We start from the raw sequence: 18,320 nt of genomic DNA, 5'->3' as shown, positions 1-18,320 counted from the left end.
GGGCTTCAAACTCACGCAGGGCATGTGTGCAGGTGTGCCCAAGATCCCGAGAGGAGAATGGATGAGAAGGAATTGTGGTGTGGCCATCCCCTCTGGGAGGGGGTTATTTCTCACTTTTTGTCTTTCTCTCTCTCTCTGATGAGCACATGCTCCCTATAGCAAAAATCTCTTAACAGAAAAGAAGATATGAAACTGGACAATAAGGGCCTCAATACCATGAACCATATCCAGCCATCTGCCAGTCCCAGGTCATAGGCACACACATGACTGGCACACGCTTGGTGGTCTCCAGACTTGAATCAGGAATCTTACCATATGCCTTACAGAGTGTTGCATTTACTGCTGCACTGTCATTCGGCCTCTATTTTATGGTCTTTGAATAATTTCTAAATCTAAAAATCAGTAAAGAGACTTTGCCACCCTGATATTGAGCCATTTCCATATTCTAGCTTACTCCAAATCATGGAGTAAGGCCACCTATACAAACCAAAAAAAAAAAAAAAAAGAAACCTTGTTTCCATAATCTCAGTACAATTTCCAAATAGATTTTATTTAGAACATGTAGGAATTAGTTGTCTTGCCTGTGCATACATTTTCTACAATGTTATAAAAATATTTCTAGGGGCGGACCAGCAGTTAGAGTAATGGCTATGTCGCTGAACTCCCATATAGTCGACCGCGGTTTGAGTCCTGGACCCAGTGGCTTAAACTCACACTGGGCGCATGTGCATGTGTGCCCAAAATCTTGAGAGGAGAATGGAGGAGAAGGGATTGTGGTGTGTCCATTCCCTCTGGGGGGGGATTTCTCACATTCTATTTCTCTGTCTCTCTCCGTCTTTCTGGCAAGCGCACGCGCCCTTTAGCAAAAACCTCTCAAAAAATAATTCTAGGGAATAATTTCAAAAATTGTCTTCTTTGCCAGTGGGTATTTTCCCAGCAGTTCAGACAAAACCCTACTGACTGTTGATTATTGGTCTTATCTAAGAGTAGTGCCACTGATCAACATAAATTTTATGGGCTAACTACTAAAGAAAGTACTTGCAATGAAGAATGTCCACCTGTGGATATACTTTAGGAGCCACTAATCCTTGGTACTATCTGTGAGTTTCCTGTCATTCCACAGTGAGTTGGGATTTCTATGTAAAGAATAGTATTGCCTGTGGTTTCAAATGACAGTGGCAGCCTCCCAATCCGACGCCAAACAATTTTCTCGCTTGGCTCCAGCTGCAGAAAGCACCACTATTGAGTTTTCTATCTAACCGTCTTTCCTGTGTAGCCCACGGTGGGGCAGTCGGCATGTATTTGTGGGATGTGGCAAACAGTTACTGACAGGAGATCATTTTCTTTCACATCCATGAATGAGATGGTTCTGAATAACTCAGAAAGGACATTTCAAATAGAGTTATACACTGCTAGTGCTAGAAAGGTCTGAAATATCTAGTTCAGCAATTTGCCAAGTATTTTCTAAAGGACACTAGTACCATGAGATGATCCATAAGAAAAATCTATTACCCATTATTTTCCAAAAATATTTGCCATGGAACCCTTCTTCACCATAACACCTATTCCACCCCCAACAAACTCATGGCCTGCACAATACTTTCTGGAAAATCCTAACCTGGTCAAAAATTCATTTTATGAAAGATGAACTCACTCATCCCCTCCCCTTCTCCAAACTTAACCGATTTGCCCAAAGTCAGCCAGCTTGTCCCAGGGAGAGTGAGGACTGATTTCTAGTGCTCCTCACTGCTGCCACACTGCCCTATACCAGAGGGACCTTTTTCTAAATGGCAGTTTGATCATATTGGACTTCCTGAAAAACAGCAAGATCATTAGTCATTTAATGTTAGTTATGTTTGAGAGCTTTCCCACAAAAGGTTGACCTGAAAGAGGTTAGTATTACATGACTCTCCTTTCAAGTTGCTATTTCAAGGTTGGTTTTACCTGGAGTGAGAGGAAATTTCTGTCTCTCTGGAACAACTCCATCTTGAAGATATTTCAGTATTTCTTACCACAACACCCTTTCCATGCTCCGTATTTTTAGCTCATTGTTTTCTGCTTTGGCAGCCGAGAAGCTGCAGTTTGTAATTTTACCTCCAGCTTCATATTTCTTCTTAAAAGTGAATACAATGTCCTGTTTATAATAATAAAATCACTAGTTGGCAGAACGACATTAAATGGAAAAAAAGAGAGAGAGAAAGCAACTGGAAAATTTAGAGCAAGCAATTTTAAGTGCCAAGTTTCACATTTGTAATGGTCCGGTGGAGGTCACTGGGCTTCCTTTTTTATTGAGAATAGTAAAGAAATAGATACCCACAGTTCTCTTGTAAAACACTATAGGAACCACCTCCACTGCAATGACGTTCATTGCTTTACTGAAAAGTGACGTGATTGAAATATCTGTAGTAATACTAACTATAGGAAAAACACAAAAATCAATTTAGCGTGGTATTTCCCCCCCTTCAATATTTAGGTTTTCATTTTCCACTTTAATTGAGCTTTTAAACTTTGGTTTCCTATTCCAGCTTAGAAACAAAGGAAATAAAATGATATGAATAAAATTAGAAATAACTGGAGCCAGTCTCAGAAATAACCTTGGGGCTTTGGGTGCAAACCCCTTTAAGCAGCTTCACAGGACAGATTATCTTCTTGATAACTGAAAGTCTACAATACTGGTGTTACTTTAAACAACAATAACAACAACAAAACCGTCAGATACCCTGCTAAGGAGAGCTACAGGTGTGGGCTATGCAGGCAGGGATTCTCCAGAGACTGAAATAAAGGTCCAGGAAAGTGGTGATCCCAATCAGGAGGGCCAGAGAGCCCCTACGAGTTCACACCACCCGTCCTTCTTGAAAATTGCTAACCAACCATTTTTCTTTTCAAAATAAACACTATTTCTCTCAACTTCAGTTTGCAAAATATTACCCCAATTCCACTGGACTAAAAAACTGGAATTTTACTGACATAATTGGATTATGAGGTTTAAAGATTGATGGAACTTTTCTGTTCCAAATATAATTGTTCAAATACCAAACCTAAATGGGTATGTAGAAGTTCTTACGTAGCTGGAACCAGAGCAACACTGCAGGCTCTGAGGCAGGGTGACCCGGGACAGGGGATCAAAAAGCTATCACATGCAGGACTTGCAGGCTCTGTCACAGAAGGACCTTGGAGTATTAGATGAACATGTTCCCTTTGCAGCCATGGCCTACCACTGAAATGAAGACAACATTGGTCACTCTAGTCCCTATATGCCTGCCCAGTTCTCAGATCACAGCTGATACACCAACGATCCTGGCAGTTTGATTACACTTGTACTGCAGCATTTGCATTGCACACATGTACATACACACATAAATAACATATGCAAATAAATGTTTAAAGGAGAAAAGAGAGGAAAAGAAAAAGACAGAAGTGGTTTGATTTTAGGAGTTGACTTAATATGTATTCATTTATTCAATAAAGCACAGATTTTTTGGCATAGGCTGACTTGATTCTAGTTCTCTTGCCATTCCTAGGAAATATTGATTAAAAAGTCTTTGAAGGAATTGGACCTCTGAGCAGAAGAAATCACACCATTATAAACGTGTCTACCAACAACCTCTCCATTACAATTCCGCATTTGACTACTGCTCACTACTTTTTAAGTTTCTTTAAAAATTTATTTGATAAGAACAAATACAAGTGAATGAGTGAGTGCCCACAGCAAGAAAGAGAGAGAGAGATGGAGAGAGGAGCACCTGCAATAGGGTCTCGTCATACTGCAGTCCCCATCTCCCAGCCCTCCAGCCAGTCAGGAGGCTCCTGGGCAAATAGATACACCTAGTATGTTCAGGATGACTCTGGATCCCGACCTGCACCTCGCCATGTGGCTTTCATACACTACTGCCTATGCCATCGAGGCATGGCTGCTTAATGCATTTCATTCGTGTTCTTCTGCCTTGAGACTGCAAGTCCCACAAGGGCAGAAGCCACATCTACTTTTGCTAACTGTTGTACTTTTGTAACTGAGCATCCATGGATGATGTTCATTTAATATCTGTTAGTTAAAAATAAGACTAAATCTGTCATAAGACCAACCAAAGAAATGGAAAAGGTAATTGGACCCAAAACTTCAGCATACTTACAGACTGTTCTTTTGTTTTAGAGCATATGTACACCACCAGAGACAGAAAGAGAGTGAGAAAGAGGGAAAGTGAGTAATCATTCCAGGAGGGATGCTATGCTGCAATCCCTTCTCTTCCATTCTCCTCTCAGGATTTTGGGCCCACATGCACACCCAAAATGATTTTTTTATTATTAAATTTATTTCTTTTTGTGTATACATTCAATCGCATTGTTTAGCTTAAAATGTGAACATTTCAATATGTGAACATTTCTCCCCAGTCCTGTGGATCAAAATATCTTCAACCAATAACACCACACTTCCCCATCCTGTCAATGCTCTACCTCCGTATCCCTTCTCCAAATGTCCTTCGTTAGGCCTCCCTCCTCCACATACACCTCATCTGACATTCACACCCATCTCTTGTGTTTGTACAACCGTTACAATCAGTTTCAGTCATAGAGTGCAGACATTTGGTATATGTTAAGTGGGGACATACAATGTCTCTCCTTCATAGCCTGGCTTGCCTCACTCAGCAGTAAATCATCCATATTTTTCCACTTTCTGTCAAAAGCCAGGGTTTTGTTGGGTTTTATGGCTGAGTAGTATTTCATAGAGTATATGTGCCACAGTTTTTCACCCAGAATGATTTTCAAGCTACCAGGTCCACGACTTGAACTACTCAGTCAGCCATGTGGAATCCAGCTGCCTTAAACTCCATGTCGCCTGCTAGTCCCTTACAGACTTCATTTTATATGCATTTTAAAAATAAAAAGGTAAGAAATTAACCATGACAATGCCATGTTGCCCTCACTAGGTGCACGGTGAGTAAGGTGTCAGCATTCCACAACACAGAGAACGATGCTGCAGTCTCAGAGCCATGTGTACTCTCAGCCAACTGCGATGAATGGCATTCACCCATGCCCAGTTTTGTGGATTTCTGGGTTTTCTCTAGTTTTAGCTAAACAAATCCTTACAAAATAGGCATGTGGCTAAAAAAGATTACTGCAAAGATCTACAGACTGAAGATAATACTAAACTTTCATTACTAATACTATTTGTAACACCACTAATACCAGGAAAATGGCAAAGCTGACATTTCCTCTGCCCCTAATATGAATTCAGACCCAAAGCAATGGCTGCCAACTATATGCTACTTAACAGATACTTTAGAACAAACAAACACACTTTATTTTGTCTCTTTAAGGTACAGGTGGTATTTCCACGACAAGGAAAAAAAAATACTGCATTTTAAAGACAAAATGACATATTCAAGTTTTGAACATAACATCAGCTTTGCAGCTGGTGTATTGAAATGCTTGTATTTGGGCCCTGATATGATATAAGTGTGTAGACTAAAAAATTGTTCATATCTATACATTTAAACTTCCTAACAGAATTTCTTGTTTTAAAAAGATTTATTTAATTTTTTAAAATTTGCTATCACAAAATTTTGTAACTACAGTGAAGAGTGACCAAAGATTATGGGCCCATTTTTTTTTTTAAATATAAAAATGCAGCATCTTTCAATTAGTCCACAAGAACTGACTGGCTGACATCTGGAAAGATGGAAATTTATTAGCTGAATTTCAAAAGAGATTGGGATACAATTAGTGAATAGGACTGGAAAATTAGTATTATGCTTTACTAAGCTCAGCTCATGTCTTCTAAAGATACATGTTTTTGAGTTATGAAAATCATTAAAACCAAGTACTAAAATGCAGAATTTAGGATTCAGACTTAACACAAAAGCAAAATTTACAAACAAACAAACAATAAAAATGAAAGAATCACATTGCTTTCACCCAAAGTAAAATTATTAATGTGGACAAACAGGGTTTTACTATACCCCCTGTAATTAAAATTAAAATATTTTAAAATTAACTTTATTTTCATTCATTTTTGTTATTTTTCTACTTTTATTTATGTTTGTAATATATATAATAGGTTAGTAAAAAAGTAAATTTGTTTACCATTTGAAAATAAAGCCATATGCACTAGTAGGAATTCATGTTCAACAAAGTTTAGTGATTACTACTTTAGGTTCAGAAAGCATTTGAAAGATTTTTAATGTAAAGTAGTAAAACAAACATTTCAATTTTGGAAATAGATTCCTGAGGATAATATGCAGGGATCAAGAAGTTGGAAGTTAAAATAATTTTTTTTTTTTTTTTTTAGTTTGCTATACAGAATGTGCACTCACCAGAGAAAGACTGGAAGAGGTGGGAGTAGGGAGGAGAAAGTGAGAAATCACTCCCTGGAGGGATGGCTACACTACAATCCACTTGGGACTTTGGGTACACACACGAGACTTGAAATGCAAAGTTGGCAATATGGGATCCAGCTGCTTTAACCTCTATCCCACCTGCTGCCCACTCTTTTTAAATCTGTTACTATGCTCATAGCAGAGTGCATCCCATAAGCTCCCTCTGTGGATCTGTGGATCCTTTTGCAGGATGCAGGGTCTTTTTTTTAATAGAGGTTTTCTGCAGAGCAAGGCCTCCTAGGCTGACAGAGCCCCACAGAATGGCAAGGTGAGGCTACAGGAAGGGGACTTAGAGCAGTATTGGACCCCATGACTGTTGAGAAGCTTATTATTTATCTGTAGTCTAGGAAGCAGGCTGAAATTAAAATAAGTGCCTCTATTTTCTGTCATTCACATGTATAATGCTTAAAAGTTATAAAGGTCATTGAAAAAAATAACTTAATATGTCAGTATATAAAATGAAAAGTAAGATATTGCTTCCCTACTTTTGTCTACTTCAATGAATCCATTCTCCCTTGGTAATAATCACTGTTAATAGTTTGATTTCTTGACTTCCAGACCTTTTTCTGTGCATGTATACTTTTATGTGTGTGTGTGTGTGTATTCATATCTATGTAAATGTATATACGTACACCTGCACATTTAACTCATTGTTATAAAATTTTACTTTACAAAAAATCGGCTCATATTCATATTGTTCTGAAATGTGCTCCTTTCAGTTAACAATACACGATGGCCATCCTTCTAGGACAGTCTACGTGGATAGAGCCCCTTCTGCAGAGCTTCAGCAAACGCTGTCACACTGCTCTGCTCTCACACACGGGCGATGGCTTGACAGTTGCTGAGCCAGCTTCAGGGAATGCTTTCACACTTCCTTTACTGACGGACACTGGCAGTGTCTCTGATGCTTCGCTCCCACGACAAAGCAGCAGTGACATAACCACATATACATCTTCCCTTGTACACTTCATGAGCAGGACAAATTCCTGGAAACAGTTCTGGGGTGAAAGGGTAGGTGCATTTAAAATTTTGAAGGGTACTGCTAATTCTACTTCAGACAATAAGGTTCAGTCATTCATTCTGACCTTTTCTCATTAAGAGCCTCATTTTCCATTAAGATCCTCTTCTCAAAGATCCTCAGATTCAGGAAAATATCTCACAAAACAAACTCCTCGATTTGTATATGAGAACACAAAGGTTTAGAGGGTTAAGGCTATGAGTTCAAGATCTCAAAGCCTGGAAAGAGGTAAGTCACCATTCCCCAGCTGCTCAGTGAAGGAGTGCGTTACCACTGCGATCTGACTTGGGTTATCTGACTTCAGCTACTCTGTGTGCCCTACTAGAGACACTAACAGGTCGCAAGAGGACTAATCACCATCTCCTTTTCCTTGCCTACCCTCGGCAACAAAAGCAAAAAGAGGCAGTAAATCCCTAAAAGATACCATAGCCAGAGAGTGCAGAGGAGGAGTACCCTCCAGTGAGGTGGAAGGCGGGGATGGGGCTGGAGGGATCACAAGTTCAGCTGCATGAAGTGAGCGAGTGTAGTGGAAAAGCCTCTGACATGGGATGACCCGAGCGCAAAACCTTCCACAGCCTCAGTGGCTTGTATGAAAAGTTTCTTGGTTCTAAATATCTCCATGTGGCATCCAAAATGAATGCCAGCACTGAAACCAAATTCTGAAGAGAAATATCAGAAAAGAACTAACATCCCACAATGAAGAAACATCTTCAAAGAAGATGTTGTTATAAAAATACCACAAAAGTACTTTCCAACAAATTCCAGACCTAAAAGTAAAGCTTTAAAGTGAGGCTCCAAGTACAGAAGTCTTGAATCCCTTGCTCTGTGCCTGAAGAGGCCCATTTCAAGGAAGGCACTTCTAAGCAGATAGTACTGTCTTTACTCAATATGAACCAATTTTTTTGTGAAGGAAAATTATGTAAAAATGATAAAAGTGTACATGGATACATATATACATGTACATGCATACACACACAGAGACCTATAGGAAACAGCAACGGAAAAAGAAAAAAGGTGGCAACTGTTCCTCTTGAAAGTGGTCTAGAACACAGGCCAGCAAACTTTCTCTGCGAAAGGCCAGACAGTGAGTGTCTTGCACTTTGTAGGCCGTAAGGTCTGTGTTACTACTCACTTCTGCTGTAGTGTAAAAACAGCTGTCAACGATACACAAGTGAGTAAGCATGGTTGTGTTCTAGTGCAACTTCATGGACACTGAAATCTGGATTTCACATAGTTTTCATGAAATATTATCCCTGTTTTAATTTCTCCAACCATTTAAAAGTGCAAAACCCAATCTTAGCTTGTGGGCTGCACATAATCTTAGGTAGTGGGTTGGATTTAGCTTGTGGCGTAATTTGCTGACCTCTGGTACAGGGGCGCTTAATTCTTCACTGAACTAAACTTGAATGCTGGTGGAAAGATGGCACCCTCTGAGCCCAGCCCCTAGGAAAGTCAAATTAGAAAGCAGAAGGACAGACATATGTTATTCTGAAAGAGTTTCAGGTGTTTACCTTAAATCTCTTCTCTTGTTGAACTCCTCTGGTGGGATTGTCCAGGGCAGGCATTGAGGGAGACATTCTAGAACTTCAGGAGAGAAATCAGAGAAATCCACGCCATACTCTGTTAGTATTCCCTCGGTTTCAGGCTCAATTTCTCCAGCCTGCCCAAGACTCTTAGCCAGCTGCCTGTGGAAAAAACAGAGAGCGGACAATGGGTTAGCAAACAAGTGGAAGGCAGGCACCTGTCTCCTCTCTAAAAGTGAGGCATTAGGAAAGTCTTTAAAATTGTCTTCCCTTCAACTGGCAGGAATAGGATCACCAGTGAGACCAGACTCATTTGGTCCCACCAGTAAATGTGGGACCAAGCAGAAGAGACAACGGCACTTTTGTCCTGTTATACCCATGACTACAATGTAATTTTACCTTTGTGTTAGGAATTCTAAACAGGGGGACAGGGCCAGAGGCCTTCTTAGGCCTTGTTATGCATCCTGCTATTGTCCTTCATGGTGAGGTCAGAACTGATATTAATACTATTAGATTTGTTCTCTTGCAAATAACTTTAGAAACAATTCTGCTCAACCCCATGTGCTGTTAAATCATTAATTTCAGAGTGTCTATGTCTGTAAGTCATGCTCACTAGATTAGGTCCACTGTTAATATTTATTTCACATTTCTACTGTTTTTTACCTTTAAAATTTACAGATATTTTAATTGAACACAAAAAGTAATACCTGTTTACTATAAAGAATAACACAGAAATACAGTGAGAAGAAAATTAAAATTCTCTATAATTCAGGCACTCAGCACATTACCATTCATATTTTAGGGTACTGCCCCATAAAAATAAGATTGTACTTAATAGGACAGTCCTAGCATCATGAGTATAGTTCTGCCTTTTGAAAGGCCGATCTCACTCTGTACACATATAAAAATTGATAACCCTCTCTTCTCATAACATAGCTGTGACACATTCTATTAACAGATCGCGAGTCTTTAAGTTGTGGGCTGAATACAGATAGCCAACAGGAAATGCAAAACGAGACTTTGCAGAGGGCACTGAGGAGACCAAAATGGCTACTTCTGCTCTTGTACAGGTCTACTTTTCTACCAGGCTGATCTAAAAATCCACCCTCAGCTCTTTCTGCAATGAATTTACCTCAGCAGTAAGGGTGTCCTCTGGGATAACTCAATTTCTGTTTATTTTAATTTTCTAAATATTTTTTCTTCATTCATAATGAACTATGCGATGCATGAGAGAGATGAGTCCATCTATGAGGCCTGGTCATGCCATGACCCCTCTGCTCTAGTCCTCCAGACGTTCGGATCCTGTGCACTCACATTCATGTCCAGGCCAAGGATTTAAACTGTGATCATCATGTGGGATCTGGCTCCAATCTCTCTATTTTTTTAATTGCCAGAGGATACATGAGCTCACCAGAAAGGGACAGAGAGAGACAAAGCTTTCTCCAATATGGTCACACCACAATCTCTTCTTTTTTCTCTATTCTGCCCAGATTTTGGACATGTATGCACATGTGTCTTGGGTGTTTATTAAACCACTGGTTTGAAAACTGAACTGTGCAATAAGCTATATGGGATCCGGTTTCCTTAGCTACTAGGCTACAGGGTCAGCCCAGTCTGGCTTCTCTTGAGCAGCAGCCATAGAGCCAGCCTAAGGGGCTACTTGAGTCTTTATTTCTTCCTTTTCAAATTTTTTTTCAAAGAGTCAGGGCGTGCACATGCTTGCCAGAGAGAGACAGTGGTATGGTGTGAGGGGAAGAGGGAGATACAGGCGTATACACACGTATCTGGTGTGTTTCCCAAGCTGTCAGGTCCAGGACTCAAACTGCAGAGTTAGTCATGTGGGATCCAGCTACATACCCACCACATCAAGGCTGGTCCAGGGGATACTTCATTTCTATGATGAAGATTCTGTTTCCTATGTCAGGGTAGTGGCCTGACTGCCAGAGTCCTTAAGTACACAGAGGTCAAAGAGATTTAGGGGCATGGTTGCTTCATACTGGACTTTTAACAAATTCTGGTCAGCCTCATTACTAGAATGTGGCCATGGAGGCAGCAGGAGGCCTCACTTTTCACTGCTCAGCTGACATCTATGCACACACCTGCCCTCCAGCCTATGATCTCAGTAGCCTGTGGGTTGACCTGGGGGCTCTTCATATAAAGTGTGGGCTCAGACCAATACCTTCTCCTCAACCCTGGCTGGATAACTGCCAGAAAGTACAACAAAAAGCCAAAGACAACAAAAATATGACAGAGAAACTAACATAATGCTATCCAGAAAATCTTCAATTATTTGGAAATTATATACTCATGGGTTAAAGAAGATATGAAATGAGGAAACCAGCAGTTAGCATGATGGCTATGTCGCTGGACTCCCACGTAGTCGACCGCGGTTTGCATCCAGGACCCAGTGGCTTAAAACTCACGCTGGGCGCGTGTGCATGTGTGCCCAAGATCCCGAGAGGAGAATGGAGGAGAAGGGATTGCGGCGTGGTCATCCCCCCTGGGGGGTGATTTCTCACTTTCTGTCTCTATGTCTCTCTCTGTCTGGCGAGCACACGCACCCTATAGCAAAAACCTCTCAAAAAAAAAAAAAAGAAAAGAAAAGAAATGAAATGAGAATTAGGAAATATTTTGAATTGAATGAAAATGTAATATTGGGTTATTGGAAAAGCCATGATGCATTTTTGCATAGAAAAACATAGAAAAATACATCATGACTTCACTGACGACACAATATATTGATACTCGTGAGAAGCAATTAAAGCAGTGCTTTGAGGAAATTTACAGAAAAGTGCTCATATTAGAAAAGTGAATGATCTAAGCTTCTTCCTTAAAGAACTAAAAGAAGAAGAACAAATTAGATCCCAGATAAACAGAAGGAAAGAAACAATAAGGAAACACGAATCAATGGATAGTGGGAATAGCAGATGGTATAATGTTGCTGGACTCCCACATAGTCAACTGTGGTTAGAGTCCCAAAGCTGGCGGCTTAAAACTCATGCCAGGCAAGTGTATGTGCATGTCAAAAATTCCAAGATGTGACTAGAGGAGAAGTAATTGTGGCACGGCCATCCCCTGGGGGGATGGGGTGATTTCTTGCTTTCTGCCTCTCTGGCAAGCATGTGTACCCTACAGCAAAAATCTCTCTAAAAAAAAAAAAAAATTCAATGGATAGCAAACAAACAAACAGGCTAGCCATGGTGGTGCAGTAGTAGCCTGCACCTCCACAGTGCTGGATCTATAAGGAAGATCAGGAGTTCAATTTCCAGGTCAATCTGAACAGGCCAGGTCTGTGCACATTTGTCTGTGACGCTGGCTAGCTAGCAAGGCTGGGGGAGGATTGTGGCATGAGACCACACTGAGGATGCCTCTTTCTCTCTGTCTCTCAGACAAATGAACTATAAAAGAAAAGGATGACAAAGGAAAAATCAATAAACCAAAAATGTATTATTTGAAAAGAATAAAACAGATGAATTTCTAGCCTCACTGAACCAACCAAGGTGGGGTGGGGAGGAAGGAGAGCAAAACAACTTACCAATATAGGGAATTTTTAAAAAGTAAACATAGACATCATTATCATCTATCCTAAAGTTGTTAAAATGGTACATGATAATTAACCCAATAACATCTTTGATGAAATGGGTGAATTCCTTCAAAGATACAAACTGCTTAGGATTATTCAAGAAGAAATTAATACTTGAATATTCCTATATCTACTTTAAAAAGTTGAATTCAGTTTAAAACCTTCCCACAAAACAAGCAAACAAACAAAACTCCAGACCAGATAGCTTCACTGATGAATTCTACCAAATGTTAAATAAAGAATTATTACCAATTCTATATACATTTTTCCATAATACTGTGGATAGGCTACTTTCCCACTAGCTTCATGAAACCAGCATTACCTTAATACCCAAATCAAAGAACTCATGACATCAGTACCTCTCATGAACAGATTTAAAATTCTTACAACGTATTAGCAACAGAATTCAGTAATACATAAAAAGGATAATGTAATATCACCAAGGAATGCAAGATTTGTTCAACATTCAAAAATCAATCAATAAAACTTGCTGTAATAACAATGAATGAACACATAAAACATATAATCATCTAAATAGATCAAGAAAAAACATTTGGCAATATTTTGGCAACCATTCATGACAAAAGCTCTCTGTATGTGAGCCATGGGCAAGAACTTTCTCAGCTTGACCAAAGGCCTCTATGAAAGCCCTGAAGCTGATACCAAGCACAACAGTGAAAGGCTATGTGCTTTCTCTTGGTTCAGGCAGAAGACAAAGGTGCTCATTCTCACCAAAACCATTTAACATTGTACTTGAGGGCCTAGTAAATGGCATAGAGTGAGAAGGAGGAGAGGCAGATAAGAAAGGAAGGACTGTGCATTCCATGTAAGTAGACAGTGGACCACAATTCCCGTGACAGAAGTGACAGCCTCCTACTCCCTGTAAAACCACCCCTCTCCCTCTGTAAAAACCAAAAGCCAGTATAGTGTATATGACTTGAACTTGGCCTCAACTCAAGACTCTCAATGTGAAGACAATGACAAACAGGAAGTTAGGGTTTATTCATGGCAGCTAGGCTGGTTTCTAGAGACAGCAGAGGTGGTGGTAGTGTGCAGTAGAAATGGTGTCCTGCAAGAGCTGTGCTTCAGAACCATTGGCTTCATGGCCAAACTAACCCTGATAAAAGTGGATGGTTGGGCTTCTGTTCTTGGCTCTCCAAAACTGCCTTGGCTCACATCTTTTTCAGGTCATTCAAGCCTCTCACTGTAGTGAGCCTTTTAATAGCCTTCCAATAAATTCCTTTTCCAACCAGCATTGGTTTTTCTTGCTTGCAACCATGAACCCAGACAGTTAAGGACTCAGGTACCATTAACTTTCAAAATGCTAACTAATTTTCAAAATGACTTAATTATCCCCTGTGTTCACTAGAATGAAGTTCTCATTGAAGATTTAGGAAACCTACTATCACTGTCTTTGAAGTTTGGAACATAGGAATTGAACACTATAGGTCTAGAGTGTCTACTTATAACAATGCTGTTTAGCTTAAACAAAAGAACTTTATCTTGGTGACCACAGGTAATTTAAAAACTAAGTAAAAAAGTAAACATAGACATCATTATCATCTATCCTAAAGTTGTTAAAATGGTACATGATAATTAACCCAATAACATCTTTGATGAAATGGGTGAATTCCTTCAAAGATACAAACTGCTTAGGATTATTCAAGAAGAAATTAATACTTGAATATTCCTATATCTACTTTAAAAAGTTGAATTCAGTTTAAAACCTTCCCACAAAACAAGCAAACAAACAAAACTCCAGACCAGATAGCTTCACTGATGAATTCTACCAAATGTTAAATAAAGAATTATTACCAATTCTATATACATTTTTCCATAATACTGTGGATAGGCTACTTTCCCACTAGCTTCATGAAACCAGCATTACCTTAATACCCAAATCAAAGAACTCATGACATCAGTACCTCTCATGAACAGATTTAAAATTCTTACAACGTATTAGCAACAGAATTCAGTAATACATAAAAAGGATAATGTAATATCACCAAGGAATGCAAGATTTGTTCAACATTCAAAAATCAATCAATAAAACTTGCTGTAATAACAATGAATGAACACATAAAACATATAATCATCTAAATAGATCAAGAAAAAACATTTGGCAATATTTTGGCAACCATTCATGACAAAAGCTCTCTGTATGTGAGCCATGGGCAAGAACTTTCTCAGCTTGACCAAAGGCCTCTATGAAAGCCCTGAAGCTGATACCAAGCACAACAGTGAAAGGCTATGTGCTTTCTCTTGGTTCAGGCAGAAGACAAAGGTGCTCATTCTCACCAAAACCATTTAACATTGTACTTGAGGGCCTAGTAAATGGCATAGAGTGAGAAGGAGGAGAGGCAGATAAGAAAGGAAGGACTGTGCATTCCATGTAAGTAGACAGTGGACCACAATTCCCGTGACAGAAGTGACAGCCTCCTACTCCACATGCCTGGCCTCTCTGTAGAAACATCCCTCTCACTCTGTGAAAACCAGAAGCCAGTATAGTGTATATGACTTGAACTTGGCCTCAACTCAAGACTCTCAATGTGAAGACAATGACAAACAGGAAGTTAGGGTTTATTCATGGCAGCTAGGCTGGTTTCTAGAGACAGCAGAGGTGGTGGTAGTGTGCAGTAGAAATGGTGTCCTGCAAGAGCTGTGCTTCAGAACCATTGGCTTCATGGCCAAACTAACCCTGATAAAAGTGGATGGTTGGGCTTCTGTTCTTGGCTCTCCAAAACTGCCTTGGCTCACATCTTTTTCAGGTCATTCAAGCCTCTCACTGTAGTGAGCCTTTTAATAGCCTTCCAATAAATTCCTTTTCCAACCAGCATTGGTTTTTCTTGCTTGCAACCATGAACCCAGACAGTTAAGGACTCAGGTACCATTAACTTTCAAAATGCTAACTAATTTTCAAAATGACTTAATTATCCCCTGTGTTCACTAGAATGAAGTTCTCATTGAAGATTTAGGAAACCTACTATCACTGTCTTTGAAGTTTGGAACATAGGAATTGAACACTATAGGTCTAGAGTGTCTACTTATAACAATGCTGTTTAGCTTAAACAAAAGAACTTTATCTTGGTGACCACAGGTAATTTAAAAACTAAGTAGTATTTTGAAAATTAATGAGACCTGAGTACTACTTTTTAATTTTTTTTCAGATTTTTGCCATAGGGTACATGCACTTGCCTGAGAGATACAGAGAGAAGGAAAGTGAGAACTCACCTTCCCGGGGGAGATGGCCACACTGCAATCTCTTCTCCTCTTGGGATTTTGGGCATACACACACACGTGCCTGGCATGATTCAAGCCACCAGGGTTGGAACTTGAACTTGCAGTTGGCCATGTGGGAATCCAGCACACCAACCAGCATGCCACCTGCTGGCCACCTGAGATACATGTAAGCCATCTAACCTATTTATTATTTTCACAAATTCCTGAGGTTCCATTTCCTATGCTTATGTCCTATTATCGGTGTCTTTGAATGTCTGGGTTCTTCATTATAAGCACAAGCAACTGGCTCTGAAAGGACATCAGAGGACTCACAGAAACAAGAGATTTGGAGACTTAGGAAAGGGTGTGTAAATAAAGAATTCCATGCTCAATCTTTAAATTCTTAATTTTAGGTTGAGATCGAAATTATAGAAATTTCTGTGTTCATCAAGAAAAGCATCTTGACACTTTTGTAAATGCCAGTTTAAGAAAAAAATGCAAAGGATGATGAACAACACTACATAATTGAATTAAGGTCTCACTAAATTGCTTAGTTGAAAAAGTAGGGGCACTAATCAGAAAGAGAAATTCAGAAAATGAAACATATATAAGGGATCTTTAAAAAATTTATAGAACATGTGTGTTATGAAAAAAATCTATGCATAGGTTTCAACTTTTTTTACATCAAAATAAATTCATACTTCATTTCCATTTCTTCACAAGCTTTTTGAAGCCCTTCACACACACACACACACACACACATACACACACACACACACATATATATATATATATATAAACTATATATACACAACACACGCACACACATATAGTCATATGCCATAGAACAATGTTTCAGTCAACGTCAGATCTCATACATGATGGTGGTCCCATAAGACTATAATGGAGATAAATTCGCACCATAGCTATGGTACCATCATAGCGTGACACCTTACTCATGTGTTTGTGGTGTGCTGTAAGGAAATCTACTACACTGCTGGCCATATGAAAGGAAAGCACATACAATTATGTGCAGTACATAATACTTTGCGATGATAATAACATCTATGTTACTGGTTTATGTATTTACCATATGCTTTCTTGAAAGAATTATTTCATTTTATGTATTATTAGTTTTATTTTTATTTTCTGTAGGCCATGTGCACTCACCAGAGAGAGACACAGATTGAGAGAAAGTGAGAAAGCCAGCTGCCAGACCCAGGACTCGAACTATGGTCAGCTATGTGGGAGAACAGTGCCTTAACCACCATGCCACCTGATGGCCCCTACCATATACTTTTTATTGCTACTTTAAAGGGCATTCCTTCTACTTATTAAAAAATAAATATGGTCAGTCCCTGACCTGGTGATTAAGGCAGCTGAATCCTACATGGACGACTGTATGGTTCAAGTCCCAGACCTGGTGGCTTGAAAAACACACTGGGCACATGTGCATACATTCCCCAAATACCAAGGAAGGAATGTAGGAGAAGGGACCGTGGCATGGCCACCCCTCTGGATAATGCTTTCCCACTTTCTATCTCTCTCTCTCTGTCTTTCTCCAGTGAGTACATAAGCCAAATGGCAAAAATTAAAAAAAATAATTTACTATAAAAATGTGTTGCTATGCCAGCAGCCTCCTCTTACATTTGTTCACCTCATCTCTGGACTGCGTCACTTCCTGCTGTTGAATCTCGTGTTGCTCTGTTCACTGTGGCCCTTTAAGTGGGACAAGATGTGGTGGTGGAAGACAGTGGTAACAATGATCCTGATCCTGTGTAGGTCTAAGCTAATGTATGTACTTGTGTTTTGGTTTTTACAAAAAAATTTAAAAAGTATAAATCTTAACTAAAAGTTTTCAAAATAGAAAAAAGCTTGTAGAATAAAGAAAAAATATTTTTCCACAGCCATACAATGTGTTTGTGTTTTAAATTGAGTGTTAGTCCAAAAGAATCAAAAAGTTTCAGGAATTTAAAAGTTTAGAAAGTAGAAAGTTGCAGTAAGCCAAGGTTAGTTTATTGTTGAAGAAAACCATTTTTAGAGCTAGTGTAGCCTAATGCCCAGTAAAGTGCAGTAATGTCCTTGGCCTTCCTATTCACTCATCACTGCCTCACTGACTCACCCGGGGAACAGCTACCCCGGCAAGCTCCATCCGTGGTAAGTGCTACACCGGTAGACCGTCATTTTTTATCTTTTATACTGTACCTTTTCTGTGTTTAGGTACGCACATACTGCATACTGCGCAGTGACTAGCTACAGGTTGGAAGGCTAGGAGCAACAGCCTAGGTGTGCAGTGGGCTACGCCATCTAGGCTCATGTAAGTACACTCTGAGCTCACACAACCAAATCACCTAACGAACACACTTCTCAGAATGCATCTCTGCCGTTAAGTGACACATGACTGGAGAAGATACACAGAAGGATGCAGAAAGGCCGAGTACCTTGAACGCCTAGTCCCCACTGGCCCCGTGCTGTCACGGGTCCTAGCAGACTACATGTTACATCCATTGTGAGGGTGGTCTCTGGAAAGACACGGCAGAAACTGTCCCACTAGGCAGAACTTCAAGCAACAGATCCATGGACCACTTTGGCTGAGAAAGATG

General features: G+C 39.7%; 1 protein-coding gene across 3 annotated transcripts in view; it reads right to left on the bottom strand.

The window, feature by feature from the left end:
* DIS3L2 (DIS3 like 3'-5' exoribonuclease 2) overlaps window positions 1–18,320 on the bottom strand; it is a 456,478-nt gene that overhangs the window by 213,576 nt on the left and 224,582 nt on the right. For all 3 annotated transcript variants that reach the window (XM_006171133.3, XM_006171131.3, XM_027769346.1), the window contains one exon: window positions 8,904–9,077. In XM_006171133.3, coding sequence (XP_006171195.1) covers window positions 8,904–9,077 — 174 coding nt within the window. The remainder of the gene's footprint in view (window positions 1–8,903; window positions 9,078–18,320) is intronic.

The sequence above is a fragment of the Tupaia chinensis genome, unplaced genomic scaffold, assembly GCF_000334495.1.
Source record: "Tupaia chinensis unplaced genomic scaffold, TupChi_1.0 Scaffold149383_1, whole genome shotgun sequence".
NCBI lineage: Eukaryota > Metazoa > Chordata > Mammalia > Scandentia > Tupaiidae > Tupaia > Tupaia belangeri.
The sequence above is the reverse complement of the archived record's forward strand: the minus strand, read 5'-3'. Positions and strand labels throughout refer to the sequence as shown.